The sequence below is a fragment of the Mus caroli genome, unplaced genomic scaffold, assembly GCF_978045245.1.
Source record: "Mus caroli unplaced genomic scaffold, Mus_caroli_1 scaffold_10, whole genome shotgun sequence".
Classification (NCBI taxonomy): domain Eukaryota; kingdom Metazoa; phylum Chordata; class Mammalia; order Rodentia; family Muridae; genus Mus; species Mus caroli.
Genome location: NW_028227265.1, coordinates 3,550,001 through 3,572,408, shown reverse-complemented (window position 1 = coordinate 3,572,408; position 22,408 = coordinate 3,550,001). Strand labels below are relative to the sequence as shown.

At 48.7% G+C, this 22,408-nt stretch overlaps 1 protein-coding gene across 2 annotated transcripts in view; it reads left to right on the top strand.

The window, feature by feature from the left end:
* Window positions 1–12,511: 12,511 nt before the first annotated feature.
* Window positions 12,512–22,408, top strand: part of Ntpcr (nucleoside-triphosphatase, cancer-related) — a 14,470-nt gene continuing 4,573 nt past the window's right edge. For both annotated transcript variants that reach the window (XM_085843513.1, XM_021170583.3), the window contains exons 1-3: window positions 12,512–12,681; window positions 14,391–14,553; window positions 15,695–15,791. In XM_085843513.1, coding sequence (XP_085699639.1) covers window positions 12,648–12,681; window positions 14,391–14,553; window positions 15,695–15,791 — 294 coding nt within the window. In that variant the 5' untranslated portion in view covers window positions 12,512–12,647. The remainder of the gene's footprint in view (window positions 12,682–14,390; window positions 14,554–15,694; window positions 15,792–22,408) is intronic.

The following is a 22,408-nucleotide window of genomic DNA, read 5'->3' as shown; positions in this document are numbered from 1 at the left end:
ACGTCAGGCATGGTTCCAAGTCCTTGCAACCACACCGGGAAAGTGGAACCCTGCCACTTCCTGTTAGATGTCTTAGCCGAATCGGCGACCTCCAGGCCATGGAGAGGGAGAGACTATATCTCAAGGGGAAGTGGACAGCGTTCCTGAGATGATACCCACTGTTGCCCTGTGGCCTCCACAAGCATGTGGAACACAAACATAGACCATCTCACCACACACATTTTAAAATCCCATCTTAGTGTTATGGTTTTGGGTATTGAACACATATGCATGGAGTACAACCAAGAAGGGTCGTCACATTTTCCTCCAGTAGACTAGAAGCATCTAGTCCAAACCGGAAACCTTGAAGAGCAATGGAGGTAGGTTTTACTGGAGCAACCTATTGGTTTAAAAGTTCTCCCTAGCTCCCCAGCTCAGGGCACCCTAAAAGCCATTCTGAGAGCTTCAAAAGAAATGGATGTTAGGGGAGGAGGGAAGAAGGTCGCTTCTTATAAAGGAGGTGAGAGAGGAGGAGGGTTTTTCTCCTCGACTTAAAACAGTCTCTTCATTATAATTAAACCTCTGCTGATTTACAAGACCTCGTAGGCAGGCAGAATGCTGGAACTCAAAGCCCGCATTTCAGCACGATATACTTTAAACAAAGCGAGAGAAACAGTAATTATAAACTTTTATTGTTGTTGTTGTTGTTAATTACAGCTGGAGGCCAGGGGGAAGATTTGTAGTCTGTCTGGGAGAAAGGTCTCCAGGTCTTAAGTTCACAGGGGCTTGAAGGTAACTGATAGCCCCATAAACCTCTACAGGTGAGCAGATGCTGTATTCCAGGGGCCACTGGAACAACTCTAATCAAGTTAGTAGCCTTACAGTGTGGAAAGGACAATCTAGACACGGGTGTCTCATTCCAAATGAGCTCCAGGATGGGGCACATGAACAGATTCCCAAGCTCCTAGGTATACGGGTGGTGCTGAAATAAGGCCTGAGACAGAATCACTGGCCAAAGACAGCCAGTGTTCCTTCCCTTGCTTCTTTTGTTTTATTTGGTGAGGATTTCTTACAGAGGCAAACTCCCACCCCTCCAGAGTGTACCCAAGACTATCCGGCTTCGAAAGAGCTAGGCTGTGGTATTCTTTGTTGTCTAGTTAACTGGTCCTAGTTTGGAGAGTGCTGCTGGACTCCTGGATACTATCCCAGGCACATGGTGTTCCCTGGACAACCAGGCAGAAGGGCATTAGCAGGCCAGGAGGTCTAGCCAGATGTAGCTGCCATCATAAATACTATCGTGCTCTTGGCAGCGAGTCTCAACATACTGTACTGCTGGACTGCAGGCAGGATGCTTTACAAATGGGAACTGAGGTGACATTCTTTTCATATGTGTGTTGCTGTGTGTGTATACACACACACACCAGGTAATGCTCACCTTTTGATGCAGAGACTCTTGTTTTCATTTGGAACTTATTTTGTCTAGGTTAACCACTAAGCCCCTGGGATCTACATGACTCAAACCACCTCCCAGCTCTGGGATTGCATGCTCAGCTTTTTCGTAAATTCTAGGAACCAAATTCAGGTTTTCTCTCTTGGTGAGCATTTTGTGGGTCGGGCTGTCTTCCCTGCCTTCTCTGACATGGGAACAGACTGCCCTTCGTGGCCTCTCTGGAGTGGGCTGTAGTCAGGTTACCTGAAGGCTGGAAGGGATAGTGAGGGCTGTTGCCACAGAACCATACTCCTGGATTCCCCTCAGGACTGTGGGATCCTGGGATGTCAGAATCAAGCCGAAACCCTGAATCTCAATGGGGACATGTGACAATCGGGTGGAAGGGTGACTGGGAGGCTTTAACCAACAATACTGATCCTGAAGTCATGAGGGTTGTGACTGAAGGTTCACTTGGACAAACAGGAGAAGGCGCCGCCTGGGGATTCAACCCGACCAATCACAACCATCTTTGCTTCATGGCCACTAACCTGACCAATCACAGCCATCTTTGCTACATCTTCACCAACCTGACCAATCATAGCTATCTTTACTACATCTCCACTAACCCTGAGACTCACATAATCCCAGCCCCTGGGGCCCAGGAAAGGGGACCCAAACTGCTGGGCAAAAGGGAGCTCCCTCTCGGGCATGTCAGGTTGGGTTGGTGCGTTCCCTGTGCTAACAGTAATCATCTCTTTGAATTTTGTCCTGAGTCCCTCTCTTGCCTCAGCCTAGCCTGGTCCCAGCAGAGCTGCTCGAAAGGAAGTGTGAAAGTGGTAGATGCTTTGTGAGCTACAGGGAAGAGGAGCGACAGGGCGGGAACGTGCCTTTGGAGATAGGCTAAACACTAAACCTCAAGCACTTCATGGGGACATACTTAGGCTAAAATCCTTCATTGTTTATCTGCATTGTTTTTTTTTTTTTTTCCAGCAAGCCAGGCACACGCACACTGAGCCATGAGCTCCTAACTGCCCTTACCCCTCCTCATCTTCTCTCTTCTCTGGACTTTCCCCACCGACAGGCCTTTGTTCATGGAATTCCCACTGGGGCTGGTATATCTGGCTTTTTACAGTGTAGGAGGAGCGCGTAACCTGGTTCCTTGTCCCCAGCAGTACCGCTCCCAGGCAGCAGTGGTTTCTAGCAAAATCAGTGTTGTCTGTATGTCACCAAGACTTCCTGGGAGGCTCTGACAGGAAAGGCAGCCCAAAGTTGTGGGTCTTCTAGAAAGGGGAGCCACGCCTGCACCCTACCCTAAGTCCCAAAGTGACGAAGCATTCCCAAATGTGCCAAGTCTGCATATGCATCCTAGAGGACCCGCCTCAGCCCCTGGGCATCACAGACACCTGAGCAGCTTTCATTGGCTTCCCCAGGCCAGTGCTCTTTTAAAGGATGCATGCAGGTGCGCCACAGGGCTCTACCATGGCCTCTTGGAGGGGGATTGCTAAGCTAGGCTATAGTGGACCTCACGGCATCACTGCACATTCACTCCTCACACGCTGCAATGAAATTCAATCGAGCTATGTGCCAAACAGGCCTGCTGTGACACACTATAGAGTGTCTCTAGTCTTTGCTGTGACTGAATCCCATACCCTAGCACGTTGGGTGTGTGTGGCAGTGGGCTGGTATATTTTCAAAAGTACTGTTCATAATTTGAAAAACACTAGATATAAAATTATAGTGCAGAGATTTAAATGGCGTCCATCATCACCCCCCACCGCTGTTCAAATTACCTTTCCCCAATTATTTTCATGCAGGTGTTTTTCATTTAATTTTATTTTAATGCAATTGTAATTACATGGTGTGTGTGTGTAATGTCCTGGGCTATTCCTTTAAGTCTGTTTTTTTTTTTCCCCTCCTCTGATTGCAAATGGATCCAGTGATGCTGAGACATTACAATGTCCTGTGACGAGGCCAGGCTGACTGAGTCAGTGGCTCAGCAGTTATAAGGAACTTGGCTCTTTCTGTCTCTGTTTTGGTTAGAATGATGACATCTGCCATAAGAGGAAGGGAAGTCTGCCCTTCCTTAAGGCTCAAGGTAGACATATTTCCAAGCACAGGAAGAGGGTGAAGATGCTGGTTAGCTGAAATAGAAGTCCAATGTTAATGACACTGTTTTACAGTGTTGTAAAGAGCTGGAGGATATGTGCTAGTGCAGACAGCAGGGCTCAGGAAGGGGAAGTGGGCGGATGCTTTGTGTTCGGTGGGGAAGAGAAAGAGGAGGGGGAGGAGGAAGAGGAGGAGCAGCAGCAGGAGGAGGAGGGGAGGAGGGACAGGGGAAGGGGGCAGGGGGAGGAAGAGGAGGAAGGTGCCAAGGCAGGTAGACTAAACTCTACCTCTTGCTCCTCAACACACCAAGGAAGAGCGGTAGACACCAGCTGATCCTGGCCAGGCCATGAATAAAGTCCCCTAGTGTCAGCCAGTCGCTCAGAGGAACTACAGGGCACAGGGCAGCAAGTCATGTAGTGCTCTGGAGGCTGCAAAGTACACCTGCCAGGAACCCAGAAGGGGACGAACCACAGTGGCTCAGCTGTGGTTTCCATTGCTGTGAAGAGACATCATGATCAAGGCAATGCCTATAAAGCACAACGTTTAACCAGGGCTGGCTTACAGATCAGAGATTTAGTCCATTATCGTCATGGCAGGCAGACAGGGTGCTGGAGAGGTAGCTGAGAGTTCTACATCTGGATTGGCAGACAGCAGGAAGAATGAGTGCCACTGGGCCTGGCTTGGGCATTTGAAACCCCAAAGTGCCCATCCCCCATGCCAGCCCCTCCCCTCCCAAACTTCCTCCAAACTTCACACCTCCTTTTTAAAAGTAATTTATTTATTTTTATGTACATTGTGTTTTGCCTGCATGTATGTTTGTATGAGGGTATCAGATATTGGAGTTACAGAGGGTGGTAAGCTGCTGGTATTTGAACCCAGGACCTTTGGAAGAGCAGTCAGTGCTCTTAGTCACTGAGCCATCTCTCCAGCCCCAAAACCACACCTAATGCCACTCCCTAAGCATTCAAATGAGTCTATGGGAGCCATTTTCATTTGAACCACTACTCCACAGATTTCTCTTCTTTGTTTCTTCTTTTCTCCCTGCCCTCCCTGTCCCCGTCCTTCTTCCACAGCTAGAGTAATTGTCAGCCTACAGTCACCTGAGAGGAAAGCCTAAATTGAGGGATTTCTGAACTCAGTCTGGCCTGTGGGCTTGACTGTTGGAGATTGTTTTGATTGCTAACCTAACCTACCATGAGCGGTGCCATCCCTTCCTAGGTGCCATCTTGAGGCAGGTCCTGGGAATGTATAAGAAACCTAGGTAAGCAGGAACCTGCTTGACCTAGCAAGCCACCTTCCTCCATATTCTTGCTGTATTTTCTTGGTTCTGGGTTACCTGTTTGGAGGTAATGCTGTCACGAATGGCAAGCAGGCCTGCCTTGGATTTCCTGCCCTGAGTTTTGGTCCTTATTTCCCTTAACAGTGGATTGTGATCTAGAAGTATAAGCTGAAATACCCTTTATCTCCCAGGATGCTCTTGGTCAGAGTGTTTTATCACAGCAATAGGAAGGGAAGTAGAACTTCCCTTTCCTTTGTTCTGGCAGTCAGCAAATACGTGTCTGATTTATACAGTGGCAGCTAGGATGGGTGAAGTGAGCTGTGGGGTGGGTGGGGGAGGGGAGCTGTTAGCATATTTGTTTAGCTGTTTTATTGGGTTCTTATATCTAGCTCCCTTCCAACCCTCCATTACTAGGTCAGAAGGAAAAGGGGACGTAGACCTCTTTAGACTACTTCCTGCTTATTAGGGGCATCGGTTCCTAGGGGGCAAGTCCAGTCTTCATCGTCCCACTATCCAGCAATCCAGGAAACACAGCAGCAGGGGAAGCAGCCGCTGCCACAGGCTCTCCCATTTATACCCTCTCCAGAGTCCCCAGAATTAAACTGGCAAAAATCACACCCCTGCTAGTGCTCGAGGCAAATCATGGTCACCTGCTGTGAAGCAGGCTCTTATCCCACACCTTAGATTAAAACAAAAACAAATTCAGATAACATAACGTTAAAAAAAAAAAAAAAAAAGGAACCAAAATCCTCACTACAGGGTAATGGTAAAAAAAAAAAAAAAAAAAAAAAAAAAAAAAAAAAAGCTAGATTCAATGCTTCTCAACCTGTGGGTCATGACCCCTTTGGCAAACGTCTATCTTCAAAAATATTTGCATTACAATTCATTAAAGTAGCAAGATTGCAGTTATGAAGTAGTAAATGGAGTAATTTTATGGACGAGGGTCGCCGTGACACGAGGAACTGTATTACAGGCTCTCAGCTTTAGGGAGGCTGAGAGCCACAGAAGCATTAGAAGTTGACACCAAGAAGATGATTCAAGATTGGTCTTTTGAGAACAAAGAGAAGCCACCGTAGAGGCCCAGGAACAGAGAAAGCTGTGGCCATGTGAGTGTGTTGTGAACGTTTCTGTGTCATTCCCATACCAAGCCAGAGCCCAGGGTGCTAGCCTAGCCCGCGACCCCGCGACCCCGCCCCCCGCCCCCCCCCCCCGCGCTCCTCCCCCCCCCTCCCGTCACGAGGGTGCCGTGCTGCGGGGTGTGCTCAGCACCTTGCTGGGCTCCACAGAGCAGGGCAATCCGACAGCCACCTACCTGCTCATGATCTTCAAATGCTAGGCAGTGAGCTGTGAGTGTGAGCCTCTGCTCTTCCTTGGGAAAACACACCGAGGAGCTGGGAGGAAGGGGGTTTAGGAAGGAACTCCTTCTAATCACATCTCTGAAAGCAGATCAATATCAATATCACACTGGGGTGGCAGAAACCAAGAGCCCAGAATCTCCAGTTTCATCAGATCACGCGAAACCGTTCAGCCAAGACACAGAGCAGCCTCGGGAGTGCCCCGAGTGGGCTGAAGAGAGGCTCAGCTGCTGAACTGCTTACCTTGTAAACGTAAGAACGAGGATCCAAACTCCAGAAATCAGGGCTTTAGAAAGAGGGTGTAGCGGCGTGGGTTGTAATCCCTAGTGTGAGGTGGCCTCCACAGGCAGATGCCTAGAGCTCCCAGGTCTCAGACAGACACAGCTTTAAAGGACAATGGCATTGGGCCCAGGGAGGGAATCACAGCATGCCAGCTATCTGCGAGACTTCCGAAGGTCTCACATCACAGTCTTTAACACTTTGTCAGGTAGAGGATCACCTCACTTGAGAGTGTTAGGAGGCCAGGAGACCGGAATCTCCAGCGCTTCTATGGGGACCAGCTCAACTCCTCTTTCCTGTGCTAGACCATGCAGATGATTCTGGAAACAGCAGGGCCTGGCCACATTAAACAGAGATGATTTCCATCATAGATGATTCAGAGGATTAGACAATGACCTTGCATAAACACATGATGGTCACAAGGAGGCCAGTGTGTGCTCCTGCCTCAGCTCCAGCATGGCAATGGGTAGGTCCCTCTGAGGACCCAGTCACTGGGTGTGGTGGGCTATCATGGTGCACCTGCATGGCCACTTGGTTAATGCCTGACTAGGTCTGCCTGTCCACTAGGACCTGCAGGATAATGATGGTGATTCTATAATGCCCTGGGGAAGAATGAGAAGAAAGCAGCCAGAGTGTTCCTGGGTGACGTTTGTTCCCACAGCTATGGTGAGAACAGTCTTTTAGACCCTTCTTCCACCTGTAATATAAATCTGGTCATCCTAGCGGATGGAAGAGACAGCAGAAGGCCATGTCTGAGGACTCCAAGCCACTCTCACAGCTTTGTGGTGATGTCCGTGATCTCCCTTCAGGACCACATGGGTGGATGGAGATACTGATAGAGGTGAGAGGAAAAACCACTCCCCAACGCCTGGGTGGAGTCAGATTTTGATCTCTTTCATCATCTATCATCTATCTATCTATCTATCTATCTATCTTCTATAATTTATCTATCATCTATCTTTCTATAATTTATCATCTATCTCTACTATCAATCATCAATCTACCTATTTATCTATCATCTACCTACCATCTATCTATCAATCTATCATCTATTCATCTATCTATCATGTATCCATCTATCATCTATCTATAACTTGTCTATCATCTATCACCTATCTATCTCTCTATCTCTCTATCTCTATCACCTACCTATCTGTCATCTACCTATCTGACATCTATCATCCATCTATCAAGCAAGCAATCATCTACCTATTACCTATCATTTATCTATTTATCCATCCATCTATCATCTATTTTCTATCTATCTATCTATCTATCTATCTATCTATCATCTATCTATCATTTATCTATCTATCTATCCATCCATCCACCTATCTGTCATCTGTCTGTATGCAATCACCACACATGGGCACATACACATTACAAAAGACTCTGACTTAAGATGTTCCAACTTAACAGTTTCCCACTTTATTGTGGCATCAAAGCCATCCTCACTAGAAAACAAACTTGCATATTTTTTGCCAGCGATTTGGTCCCAGGGTAGTATTCTGCATCTGATACTTCACCAGCCATGATTGACAGCTCCATTAACATGACCCTCACAAGAGCACCCCTCACTACAGCACATGGGGTTGCTAAGCCACTGCAGTCTGTAACTTGTATACTGAACACACTTTCGATGGAGAACAGTGTGGTGGCCTTCTTGACTGTGAACCTGATGAGATTCAAAATAGCTGTGGGAAAAGCCTCTCGGAAGGTATGTGAGGAGTCTCTGGACTGGGTTACTAAGATGGGAAGATCTCCTATAACTGGCCACAGCTCTATCCTGTGGGCTGAGATCTCAGCCTGCATTCAAAGGAAAATGGGGACGTGAGACGAGCCCCAGAACTCCCAGCATTCCTTTTTCTCTGCTTACGACTGCAGATACATTCTGACCAGCTGCCCCATGTTCCTGTCACTGAGCCTTCTGGCCACCATGGACCGTACCTGTGCATGGTAAGTCCCCCAAACTCCCTTCTTTGTACTTGTGTGCTGCTTACATCAGGTATTTGAGCCAGCACTGAGAACAGTAACTGACACAAATGGGCTGGGGACACTTTCATGAGAAGCATCTGCATACCCACATGGATGGTGTGTCTGGACCGATGATGTAGCCCTGGGCAAGCCTCACCCTCTGTGTGCAATGGTTTCTCTGTGTATGGAGTCAAGTTTCTGTGAGTGATATAATTTACAAAGTTCTTTGAACTGAGCCTCGCCACAGCTCTTATTAATGCTAGCGATTACCGCTGGTGAGATGTGTGCGAGGGTTCAGAGGCAGAGGCTGCCAGCTCCCTTAACAGCAGAGTTTACTCAATAAAGCAGGGAATGCATGACCTAAAGAGGTAGCTAAGGAACCTCCCCACCCAACACAAATAAAGGCATTTTAATTTTGAGTGGAAAAGCACTGTATATTTATATTTTCCTTCAAAACTTGGTCCTTAGGTATAAAAGAATGTGTGCATGTGTGTGCGTGCGCATGTGTGTACATGCGAAGATGAGACCTCAGGTATAAAAAGATGTGTGTGTATGTGAGTGTGTGCATGTGTGAGAGTGTGTGTATGTGTGTGCATATGTGAGTGTGCATGTGTGTGTGCATGTGTGAGAGTTTGTGCATGTATGTGTGTACATGTGTGTGCGCATGTGTGTGCACATGTGCATATGTGTGTGTATGTATGTGCATGTGTGCATACACATGTGTGTGTGTGCATGTGAAAATTAGACCTCAGGTATAAGAAGGTGTGTGTGCGTGCATGTGTGTTTTTCTCAAGACAGTCTATTTCAGATGCACATCAGATCCTGACTATCATAATATCTAGAGAAAATGGAAGAGGAAGAAAGAAAGTGAAGGGAGGTGGAAAAGAAAAGAGGGTGGAAGGGAGAGAGGGAAAGGAAGAAGAGAGGGAGGGAGAAAGAAGGGGGAGGAATAGAGGCAGGCAGGCAGAGGCATGGAAGGAGGGAGGGGTATGCGCAAGGGAACACCTCAGCCAGTCTCAGAGCACCAGCTACCTGCACACTCACTCCCTGTCAGCTCTGACTCTCATGCAGCAGAGACAGATTTAGGCTACAACAAACACTGCTGTCTACAAACCACTGTGAACCAAGGGGGGCTGATTCAGAACCGACCAGACGCACCGTCCTTCCTCACCCAGGGAAACCTCAGGGAAGCTGGCTCCAGGCCCCTTCTATCTGCCCTATCCCCTTATCCTCACTAATTCTCTGGGAAACTCTGGCTTCCCATTTCCTGGGAGGCTGGAGGGAGTTCCCTTGGTTCTTGCTGGATTGCCAGAGATTGAAAGACCAAAAAGTCTCAAGCAAATGAAGATAAGAAATCAAAACTAGTACTGTCTTGCAGACCCTGAGGTTCTCTCCCACAGCTTCAGAAAAGATGGGAGGGGGATCCAGGAGAGGCAGGAAGGAACAGCTGGAATTAACCCTCATTCAAGACTGTGTCTCAGCTCAGGCTACTGTAACAAAGAGCCGGTTCCTTGTTACAACATGCAACAACAAACATTCCTTCCCCATAATCCCAAAGAACACAGGGTCTCTAAGATCAGACTGCTCTCTGTGGTCCTTTTCTGTCCACTCTGGAAGCTTTATTGTATTAGGTGGGGCTGGAGATGCGAAGTCAGCCTGCCCTGGTGGGCAGCATCCTATCGGACTTTAGAGACTTCCTGGTTGCATTCATGAGGGCTCTGCTCTACCAAACTGATCACTTTCCTTGGTCACATGTCTTGGCACCTTCACAGATTGTGTGTGGTGGAGTGTTCACACATCCTTTGGGGATGGGGCATGTCCATCCCATAGCACCCTGATTAGATGGATTGACAAATTCTCAGTTGTCTTGCACACACAAGGATTGAGGTTCAACCCCCCCCCCCCCCAGAGCCCATATTAGAAAGTCAGATCCACTGTTGTGCACTTGTAATCCCAAGCCTGGGGAAGCAGCCACAGGAAGATTCCCTACTTGGCAAGCTCCAGGCCAGTGAGAGACTGTCTCAAAATCAAGGTAGATGGTTCCCTAGGAACACCAGAGGCTGTCCTGTGGCTTTTGTGCACACAATCACACATATGCATGAACACACACACACACACACGAGTCAAGATAACCAAATTTGAAATCAGTATTGCACTCACTTGCTGTGCCCCTTTGATGCTAATTTACTACATATGAATCATTGAAACTATGTTGTTATTTGGTGGAAATTGTACCAAGTGAGTACTCATTCAATGAATTATCATATAGTGAACAAACTACTGTCATCTCATTTTTTTCTTTTAATGGATGAAGAATCTCCATCTAGCTTGTTTTGGTGGTGAATGACTATAATCCCAACACTGAGGAAGCTGAGGCAGGAGAAGCTTGAGCTAACCTGGGCTACAGAAAAGATCCTGTCTTAAAAGAGAGAAGGAGAGGAAAAGGGAGAGTGCCCAAGGCTGAGCACATCGATGTAGACATTTTCTTTGTTTCCTCCGGTATTGATTCTCTATGCCTGATTCTGTCGCTGAGCTACTGAAAACAACCCAGCTCCCAGAAAGCCTTACAATTCCAGTCCCCTTGCCAGTGATGGAAAATTCTAGAGGGTTAATATTTAAAGTGAATATTCTGGATACAAGAAGCACTTAGGATTCTACACATGTTGTCTCTCTGTGTTAGGTTCTCCCATGGGGTTTGCTTTGCTTACATCAGCCATTCGCTGAGTCCATGCAGGTGCAAGATGCGGAAGGCAAGTTACCCATTGGGATAAGAAGTAATAATACTCCATTAGAGTAACACAGGACTATGAACAACGCCGAGACGACAGTGGCAGGTGTGGCTTGCCAATCTTTTCAGGTGATTTCTTTTTAAACAGCAGGAAACTGAGCTGTTAGACTGGCATATATTGCCTGCTGAAAGGAGTGTGTGTGTGTGTGTGTGTGTGTGAATGTGTGTATGTATATTACATTCGCAAACCAATTAAAGGTAAGGATTCCTGGAAATGGCTTTCTCATTCAGAATGGAGGGTGACTGAGCACAAGCCCAACTGCACTCATGCTCGACTAGAAGGGTCTACAGGTACATCGCCGGCAAAAGCCACTGCCACTTCTTTTGCTGGTGGAATGAGTCTCGCGGCTAACTGAGGTAAGAACCGACTTTCTCTGGGTAAGGCAGCTGTGGGTTGATAGACAAGTGTGGAGGTATGGAGCAGAGATGAGGGATTCCGTGCATGGCTGGGGATAGGAAGTCGGCCTGCATCAGAGGTGAGCAACGTGGGCGAGCTTGAAAACCTCCTGCAAACAGGTTCAGGTTCTCAGGACTAACGCCAGTTACTCCAGTCTAAAGGACGCCATCGCTTTGGGCCAAGCTGCTGTGCAAGCCCCTAGCAGTCCAGATCGGGCCAAAATGGAATCAAGTCACTATCACTAAGATGACCATCAAACTGGCTTTGAAAAAACTGTTTTGGGCTAGTTTCCCCCGAGCATGGATGGATGGGCATCGCAGTCAGCTGAATGAAGTCAGTGAGGAAGTTCTATTTCAGCAATGGAAGGGGAGAACTCTGCGGAGAGAAGCCTCGCTTTTGCTCTTGTTTCTGCTTTTCACCACTCTTTCTGCCGCTTCTGCCGCTCAGATCAGGTCAGGTCACTGGAAGCTCCTTCTACTTCCAGGTTGCAATAAAAAAGCTAAATCAGATCTTTAGACTCTTACTAACTTGTCTCAGATATTCATCTCGGGAGGTGGAGGCCAGGATAAATTGAGGTTATCTGTTCTCCAGCTGACTGCTCCACAGCCAAGTGAACATTGTACACGGAGTTCAAATCCCACGAACAGCTGTTCCTTCAAGGAGGGTTTCTATTGCTGCATAGGAGCTCACTTGCAGCCTGAGGTGAGGGTCTCAGGGACAGAACTCAGGTACTTAAGCAGCAACGGCCAAGTATCTGGAATTCCCACGAATGCATCCGTGCAGATACCTCACGTGAGTCTGGCACACTGGACTGTTTCCAGACCTTACAGCCACTGCCATATACCACCAGGAGTAGGGAAGAATGCGCATGCGCCTTGTGTGTCGGGAAGGGGCGGGGGGAGGGAGCGTTGGAAACGCATGCGCGACCACGGGGCGGGGCGGTGCTTTCCCTGCGGGCAGGAGCTTGGCCTTCAGCGTAAGGGGTGGGGCCTGACCGCCCATTCTGATCCCCGACCGCCCTGCTCTGACCTGGACCACCCCGCACCCCGACCCCCACGCACATGTCGCGGCACGTGTTCCTCACCGGGCCTCCAGGTGACCCAGAGCCTGCGGGACTTGGCGGGGAGGTAGAGCGCCTGGACCTCTCTGTCCGGTCTCTGGCCTGGCTTGGTGTATCGCAACCCGGCGAGAGGGAAGGCCAGGAGGACTGGGGAGCACCGGTTACAGGTCCCCAAAGACCGGTTGTCACCCGGGTCTCGCGCCACTGAGGCCCAGGTGTACTCTATAGACTTTAGAGTCAGTTGAGCAGGCAGAGGCTTTGGGGAGGAGCAGGGGACCGCAGTTGGAGGCGCACCGGCCTTGCACAGCATGCCCTGCATTTGAAATCCGGGTGCAGTTGGGTCCCCAGCTTCCTGCTGTAGGGTTCACCCGGAGCCATCGTCAATACCTATGTTCATAAGAGGTTTAGTGAACACCCGACTCACAGGCTTTCCCCTCCTCCCCGAGGAGAACCTGGGAGTGCTGTCAGTCCCGGATTTGCACCTCTACACCCCTGCGTCCTGCCTCAAGAGTTAGTAATACTTCATCCCTTGCACTGCAGGCCCCACTCCAGTGTGTCTCTCTAACATCTCAAAAGGTTTGGCTTTCTAAGCCCCTCTCCATCAAGTTAGCGAGACTTTTTAAAAGAAAGCACCCTTTGTGCCTCTTAGCCTCTTCCTAAATATTGACCAGCATCTGTAAGTCATCTCAGAGGGGCTCAGCTGTTTTTGTTGTTGTTGTTGTTTTTTGTTTTGTTTTTAGTTTTTTGAGACAGGGTTTCTCTGTGTAGCCCTGGCTGTCCTGGAACTCACTCTGTAGACCAGGCTGGCCCCGAACTCAGAAATCCGCCTGCCTCTGCCTCCCAAGTGCTGGGATTAAAGGCATGGGCCACCACTGTCTGGCTTGCTCAGCTGTTTTTAACATACAATCCCTGTGAGGAGATAGCCTCTGGGATCAAGAGCTCTTGGGCTGCTGTGTGTTGTGTGTTTGGAAATACGGATATATGGAGTTTGAAAGTTGCAGTGAGTGTATGCGCAGGTGTGGAGGCCAGAGGACAACTTTGAGGAGTTGGTTCTCTTTGCCCCATTGAGCCGTCTTGCTGGCCCATAAATAGACTCCCCTCCCCTTATAATAAAAGTTCTGCCTGCTTAGTATGAGAGCTAAAGTGAAATGTTAAAGTGACAGGCTTTTTGTTGGTGGTGGGGTGTGTGTATGTGTGTAGTGTTTGGGATATAAATAATAAAAGACAAAAAGGGGGGGGTAGCCCCAGGGAACTCCACCCTCAGGAGCTAAGCGTGGGACCTTTGTTCCTTATTGTTCTAGGCCACAAACATCTGCTGTTGGCACATATATACTTTTGCTTAAAACCCATAAGGATTATGCTGCAACCCTCTGGCCCACCACCACTGACCTACCTTCGCAGCCAGACTTCATGCCCTATAAAGGCTTAATGACCTCCCCACACAGTACCATCTGCCTGATCAGACACAAGAGTGGCTGGAGGGATGGATGCTTTAGATTGAGACCAGAACAGAGGGTACATCTAGGAGTGAAGGAGGTCCCAGATGTGTTCTGGGACTGCATTAGAAATAAACTTCATGCCGCCGCTTGCCTCTGCTGGGGTTGAAAATCCCTCACACCTGGAGCAATGTGGCAGGCAGTGACATTTGCAGCCTGTCCTGTTCGCAGCTATGGCATTTTTGCAGGCCAGATGGGCTTGACAAGGTAAAACCTCTTGACCCCTCTTCTTCCTTTGTCTCTCTCAGGGGTTGGCAAAACAACCTTGATCCAGAAAGCCGTCGAGGTCCTGCAGTCCTCTGGGCTGCCCGTGGATGGATTTTACACACAAGAAGTCAGGCAGGAAGGGAAGAGGATAGGATTCGATGTTGTCACCCTGTCTGGTGCCCAGGGGCCTCTGTCCAGAGTTGGGTACTGGTGTTTTGTTTCTGTGGGGGTGGCGTGGGGTGGGTGGTGGTGTCTGTCTAGGCCTCTGTACTTCTTGGGAACATTTCTTCTCTGTATGAGTGCATGTGGTCCATGGGTCTGTGCAGAGGCCAAACGGGGACATCTGATGTTCTGCTCTGTGGCTCTCTCCCCTGAGACAAGGAGTCTCACAGAACCTGGAATTGCATGGGGGCCAGCCCCAGAAGTGTCGAGGGCAAGCCTCAATCACTAAGTTATACCCCCATCCCTCTGTTTATTTTTAACCTTAGTTTTGATACAAGGTCTTGCTATGTAGCCCCAGCTGGCCTGGAACTCACAGAGATCCACCTGCCTTTGCTTCCTAGTGCTAAGATGTGTGCACCACCATGCCCAGCAACCCCTTGCTTACTTTTTATTTTGAGAAAGTCTAAGTTGCCCAAGCTGGCTTTGAACTCACCTATGGCCCAGATGGCCCCTAAGCTTTTTGTTCTCTTGCCTTCTCTCGCTTCAGCCTCCTGACTAGTTAGGACGATGACAGGAGACCTGCCACATTGGGCTCAGCTCTTGTGCTGTGGTGTGTGCACTCACTGGAGAGACCTCACTGTTAATACTGCATCTTAGTGAGGGTTTTACTGCTGTGAACAGACACCATGACCAAGACAACTCTTATGAGGACAACATCTAATTGGGGCTGATTTATACATTCAGAGGTTCAGTCCATTATCATCAAGGCAGGAACATGGCAGCATCCAGGCAGGCATGGTGCAGGAGGAGCTGAGAGTCCTACATCTTCATCTGATGGCTGCTAGCAGAATATTAGCTTCCAGGCAGCTAGGGTGAGGGTATAAAAGCCCACACCCACAGTGACACACCTACTCCAACAAGGCCATACCTCCCAATAGTGCCACTCCCTGGGCCAAGCATATACAAACTATCACACACTGCAAGACTGAATTTGGCCAGAGTGGTGCTGACATTCAGAGAGGGCCTGGTTTCAAGAGAGAAACCGCAGTGAGTCCAACCTTGTACACTCTCTCCCTTTGTATGGGGATTGTTAAGGGTGTGTGCAGAGATCCAGTGGGTCAGCAGAACAGACCAACCCCAGAAACTGGTGGGGAATCCTCCAGCAAACAGTGTTTTCTTTCAGGTCACAGCCTCTACCTGGAAAGCCCGAGTGTCGAGTGGGGCAGTACGTGGTGAACCTGGATTCTTTTGAGCAGTTGGCACTGCCTGTCCTAAGAAACGTGAGTTGATGTTTTCTGTCTTGAGAGCCTGGCGGCCTCTGTGTATTGTGGGACTCGCTGGCCACTTGAACACAGTGGCTTTTTCCCTATGGTCAGGTTGTGTCTTACGGTTTAAAAAGTCTTCCAGCCACTGAGCCTTGCTAAGGATAGGCAGCCCAATTGACTGTCGCTCTGAGCTGTCATGTGCCCAGAGCATGTATAAAATATTTCCTGTTAGGAAGGCTCTAATGCAGGTCTGTATCCCCGTGTTCTGGTGCCCAGAGCTTGCTTGAGTGTGCACCAAAGAGCCTGTGAATAGTCTACACACTGCTCCATGTACACAGAGCCTACTGTCAGGGGGTACGTACCACGTAGGTGGAGCCTGGAGCTCTACCCGAGGAGCTGGTCACTGCCTGCTAAGGACAGCCTCCGTCTTCAGAGGCCTGGAGATGCTATGGTCCGTGTTGATGTAGTGCTGGAATCCCACCCACCGAGCTCTCCTCTGCCTCCCCTTCTCCCACCCCTTCCTCAGTTCCTCTGGGCATTTTCGCCCCATTTCTGGGCTGAGCCATGCTGGCTGCTCTGTTGCTACAAGCTGGGGACAGACAGAGGTTGCTTATTTCCCCCGGGACCCATGCCCCTCTCTCCCATATCTACACAGCAGCGAGAAGCGTCCTACGACATCCTGAGTGGAGAGTCCGGCTTTGAGCATTGGATCCATATATAGAATTGACTTTTGCTCAGGCAAGCAGAATCCTGGGAAGAGGCGAGAGCCCGTGCTCCCGTGTGCTTGCTGGCCAGGTCAACAACTCGCCTCTTGTTTCTAATGGGAAAAGGAAATAGAAACGGCTCATAGTTTTACAGTCACCCATGTTTCTGTAATGATTATAGCCATAGACTCAGGCCGTCAAACTGGACTTGGGTGAAGTTATCAGGACCTGTGCCTGATATTCCGGGCTATGTAGACATGGGTTCACATCTCCCCAGGCAGGGTCATGTTCTGTCCTCATGCCTCCAAGCAGTGATGGAGGAGAAGGGTTGGCGGCTGGCTGCCCAGGGCTCCTGGGGACCATGTATCATGGCACCCACTGCCTGTGTGGGAAATAGTTTGTCAGGCTGCACTTCTGCTGGCGCTGAACACTTCACACATGCTCAGTAGAAATGTCCTCTGGTTGGCATTAAGGGATAATAGAAATGCATAGTTTTAATGATTTATTAAGTGAGTGTTTTAGAATCTAGCTCATTGGTTCAGCCCCTTCTCTGTGTTTCATGTTTTGATGTCAGTAGACCTTGCTTTGCTTTGTTTCATTTTATGTGTCTGGGTGTTTTGGCAGCCTGTGTGTCTGTTTACCAAGTGTGTGCAGTGTCCTGAGAGGTTAAATGGGGGCATCTAGTCCCCGAAATTAGAACTACAGACAGTTGTAAACCACCTTGTCCTGGGAAACACAGGCCCTCTGAGAGAGCACCCAATGTCCTTAGCTGCTGAGCTACCTCCCCAGTCCTAGCCAGATATTTCTTAAAGCAAATGACCTTTAATTTGTTGATTCTACTTTTCCGTTCCTCACATTGATACTTTGTTTCTTTCTTTCCTTTTTTTTTCCTTTGATTAGTACAGAAAAAGCTCTGTCCCGATCCAAATTCATGCAGCATTTTACCTATATGTTTCTTCTGATATGAGCTTGTTAAAAATGCATTTTTAATCCATCTGGATTTGTTTTGAATATATGGCATGCAGTGACACTCTTAATTAGTTTCTTCGAGATACTTGGCCAGTTTACTAAAAGCATTTGCTAAAAGCCCATGTCTAATTAGTTTATTCTCTGCAAATTGTGCTTTAAAGCTCGTGTGTATGTATGTGTGTGTCGACTTGGGGGTCCTCTTCTCTTTCACTGACCTTTCTGATTCTTGCCTGAATACCATTCTAGTCTGGGTACCTAGCTAGTTAATTGTGTTATTTTTAAAAATATTTTATTTTTAAAGTTATGAGTGTATGTGTGTGTGTGTGTGTGCTTGCGCACATGTATATGTGTGCACGGGCATGTATGTGTGTGTATGTAAGAGTTCATGTGCACCTACATGTCCACACATACATGTAAATGTTCATAGACACTGGAAGAGTGTATCTTGTGGAGTTGGAGTTACAGGTTGTTGTGAGCTCCCAAAAGTGAGTTCCAGGATCCAACCTGTGTTCTCTTCAGAGCAGACAGTGCTCTTAGCCCAGAGCCATCTCTCAGGCCCCTGCATTAGCGTTCTTTAAAACTTATCATCCATTTCCATTTATTCCTTCTTCTACAGGAAGCCCTGACTGAGCCAGCCCGGCTGGCTTCCTCACTAACTGGAGCCAGCAAGGAGCCCATTATAAACTCAGATGGGAAACCGAGGCACTGAATAGGAAGGACCTTAGGGAGGGCACAGCCCGTAAGTAGTGGGACTGAAGCGAACCGTAGCGTCGAGATTATTGTCCGTTAAAAACATGGCAAGACAGAGTCAGAATCTCACCAGACTTGTTCTGTTGTCTTACTCTTGCCCAGTGAGGTCATTTGTAGGAGTCTTGTGTTTAATCAGGGTTCTTCATGGTCTTCTAACAGTCAGGGCCGACAGGGTAGGGCTGCCTTCTCTGTAACGGTCCTTTTGACAGCTGTGACACTGAATGCACTCTAGGATGTCATGCATTATGGAATATATTATTCATTGTTTTGTGTGAGTGGAGGTGAAGTCTGACCAGGCCCTGAAGAGCAGCTCAGCTGTGGCTCCCTGCTTTGATCTAAAATAGACTTGGAAGTGTTTGGGATCTACTGTAGATCCTGCTTCAGATCTCCCAGCCCTGTGCTCAGATGGGAAAAGACTTCTGTCAGGGGATGGTGTGCGTGTGTGTGTGTGTGCTCGTGCATATGTGTGCGTGCGTGCACACATGTGTATATGTCTCTGTCTGTCAGTGTCTCTGTGTGTAACATATTCAGGAAGTTCCACTTGACCTTCAGGCCACACAGCTATGGAAGCTATGGAAGGATCCCAACTACCAGATTCCAGTTGGACGCTTTCTTAGCTGGGGACCACGGTGTTCCTTCCTTGCTTCCACATTTTGTTCTGCTCTACCTCACCACACCTGTGTCACAAAGGCTGTCTGGTATAAATACAGACATGTGTAGGAGTCTTTAAAAGGCTATTGGTGGAGACATTCCTGCAGGAGACTCCCATAGCAAAAGGAACTAGAAGCTAAGCCCCAGGTTGGCTCATTGGTCACCCCCCACCCTGCCCCCAGCACCTGCCGGTGATGTCTTCATGGTGTCCCTTACACACGGCTGCACCCTGAGCAGGGAGGCACTCCCCGTGGCTATGGCCTTCTTGCCAGACTTTCCATAATGGTCTACTTTCTCTGACTTCACTTCATCTTCTGAGGATTAAAATAATCCCCTCTGAAGCCCAAGATGGCAAGCAGCTTTACCCTTCAATTCTTTCCCCACCACAGTGACAGCGATTAGCACGAAGCAACTATGCAGTGCAGGGCTGAGCTCCGAAGGCCTCCATGCTGTCCTCCTACCAGATCTGATCTCAACTGCCTGTATCCAGTCACCTTGTTTAGAAAACAGGTCAACGGTACTTCGATGTAGGAAAAACCAATTATCTGCCTCCCGGGCAATGGAGAAGATGGTGCCAGGCATCAACAATCTCAAACTTTTATCAAAAGTAGAAATGTTGATTGACACCCCCCCCCCTTGCTCTCCCAGGCTTGTGCAACTTTTAGAGAACACTTGGCAGATGTGAGCGGTCAGCATGGCAGGAGTAGGAGCCTGCTGCTTTCTGTTCACAGGTTCTGTGTGCAGGGCAGCCCTTGAGCTGTGGTCAGCAGACAGTGATCTTACGTGCTCCCTTTGGTGATGGGAGATCATGACGTCTCCCACACTCACAGCATATGTTTCTCATGACCATGTGAGCCATCTTGATGTATGGCTCTGTCCTCTGTGGCCCTCTGGGAACCACAGTGACGCCCTGCTCGGGCAGGACAGTGGTCTCTTCATGGTGAGAAGGGCTTCTTAGACACAGCTCATGCCTCCTGCCAGGAGGAGGTGTGCAGATGTGTAAGGGGAGCTTTAGAGTTAAGTGGATTCGATCTCAGCACTTACAGTGCTGTCAGTAAAGCTCACACCTAGGGTTACAGCAGCTGGGGACAGGGCACAGGACTCTGCTCAAGTCTTCCTAGTGTTGCTGACAGGGGAGCTGAGCGGAAGTGGTTCTGAGGAGAAGGAGGGGATGCTAGGTAACCATGCTGGGAGGAGATCACTCAGCACAGTTTGATATTTTTACCAGGAAGCTTGAGGGGCCAACATGGGGACATGAATCTGTCATGGAGTCCCAGGGGCACAGTGTCCAGGCTGGTCCCAAGGGCTGGGATCATGAATACAGGGTTCTTCGCCCCTTACGCTGTCAGATGGTACGAGCTCTCTTGGTCCTAGGATAGCTCTCCCATTCTGGAAGACACCTTGGTTCTGCTTGTTTCCACAAATATATATCAGCCTGCAGGACCACAGGGGGCCAGGTAGGGTTTTCAGGCAGAAACACAACACTTCCCTGCCTAGGTAGGTCCTGAGTGTCGACTGCACTGTGTGTACTGGGACAGCTCCTGATTGAGGAGGAAGTGCCCTGCAGCAGGCAGCCTGGACACACCTTTTCCTGGTCTCCCCTGTGTTCTGTGGAATGCACAGGCTGGTGCTTGGTGTGAGCTCTATGGTTCAGAGGGCTGAGGCACAGGCTGCAATTCTGCTACCTAACGTCTGGTGCCACCTAATTCCAACAAATATTCCTAGGAATATTTGTTGGGCAAACAATTCAGATAAGAGGAGGGCCACTTTAATTAGTTCATCCTTGGTTCAATATTTTGTTTAAATAAAAAGCCAGGCACACCTTTAGTTCGAGCACTCAGGAAGCAAAGGAAGATAGATCTCTGAGTTGGAGGCCAGCCTGGGCTACATGGCCAGCCTGGGCTACATAGTAATTTCCAGGACAAGCAGACAAACACAAATGCTTCTCTGTGTTTTTAAAAGTACTTAAGAAGATAAGACAAAAGAACAACAAAGTCGGTCATTCCATCTGGATCGTGGAACTGCGTTCTGTTGCTCTGAGTTTGTTTCATCTTTCTGGAAGGCAGAGTGGTAGAGTGTCGCCAGAGTTGATGGCTGCCCACGGCTCCTGGGACCCTGGGCCTGCCAGCTCTGGGCGCAGGAAACACCTTGTTCTCAGGTTTTCCTCTTGTGGCTGAGAATTTACAATCAGCTAGAATGCTGGCCAGAACCAGGTGCAGGATAGCCGTGATGCATGAGGCAAGGGTATAACGCAGAACTTGGAAGTGCCTTCTGGGGCAGCGGGGCCACCCAGACGCCAGGCACACAGGGACTACCATGTGGCTAAGAGGCACCAACAGCTCTCAGTTGCACAGGGAGGTCCTAGAAAGGAGAGCAGCCTGACGCTGGCTGCCATCTTCAAACTCAGCCTAGTGCTGTAGGCTGAGACTTGGGAGCTCAGAATCTGGGTTAGGTCCGCAGGGCGAGCCTCCATTGACCTCTGTGTTGTTTCCATCTGGATTAGCTGAAGTCTGTTTGTGAAAACAGCAGTTGGGGCATAATGGTGTTTCTTTTTTAAGCTCTTCTGAATACCCTGTTGAGCTGTTTAGAGAAGCAAGCTGTGTGTTGCCTGTTCTCAGTGCCCTGACCTTCAGCCCCTCTCTCTAGGACATGTGAATCACTTCCAGTTTTATTAAAAACTTTTTTTTTTTTTTTTTTTTTTTTTTTTTTACAATTTTGCTGTCCTGGACAGAATGAGGGCATTAGAAAGGTTCGGGGTTTACAGTGAACAGCAAACACTTTGCATGCAGGTCCAGGCATCTCCTTACCTCTGTCAATGTTTTGGAGAGCTGCAGGGGATGTGCACCCACATGTGTGTACTTCGATGCAGGACACATGCATTTATAACCCACCACATGTATTTCTGCAATCATGTAAACACACACAATACCTCCCTTGGCCTGGTTTGATGGCTTTCAAAGTTGCCAGGTCAGTGTTCCATGCAGGGGTGGCTTCTGGGAAGGTGCCTGCCATAATATCCCCTGTCTCTGGGGTGGCAGAGAGTTGTCCTTGCCCTGGCGAGGGTTGGCTCAGTTGCAGTGGCCTGGTTTTAGAAAGAGAGACACCTGTGAGACCGGCTGATTTTCAAAATCACAGGCTGCTTATATCACAAAAACAAGTACTGTGTCAGTCGCAGCTTCCCCTTGAGCGCCGCAGCCCAGCACACTCCAGGGATCGCCCTGTCTCTGTTCCCCTTGGAGATGGGCACAGGCAGGCACCCAGCTTGTTACATGGAAGCGAGGAATTGAACTTGGGCCCTCATGCTTGCTGTAGCACTTCTTCCCCTGCCCCAATGTGTACACACATTCACACACATACACACTCACAATACACACACATACATGCACTCACACACACTCAGACATACACTCACATTCACACATATACATGCACACATACACACTCATAAATACACACACACTCACATACATATGTACACATTCACACATACACCACACATACACACATACACATGTTCAGACATACTCAGACATTCACACACATATACACATATATACA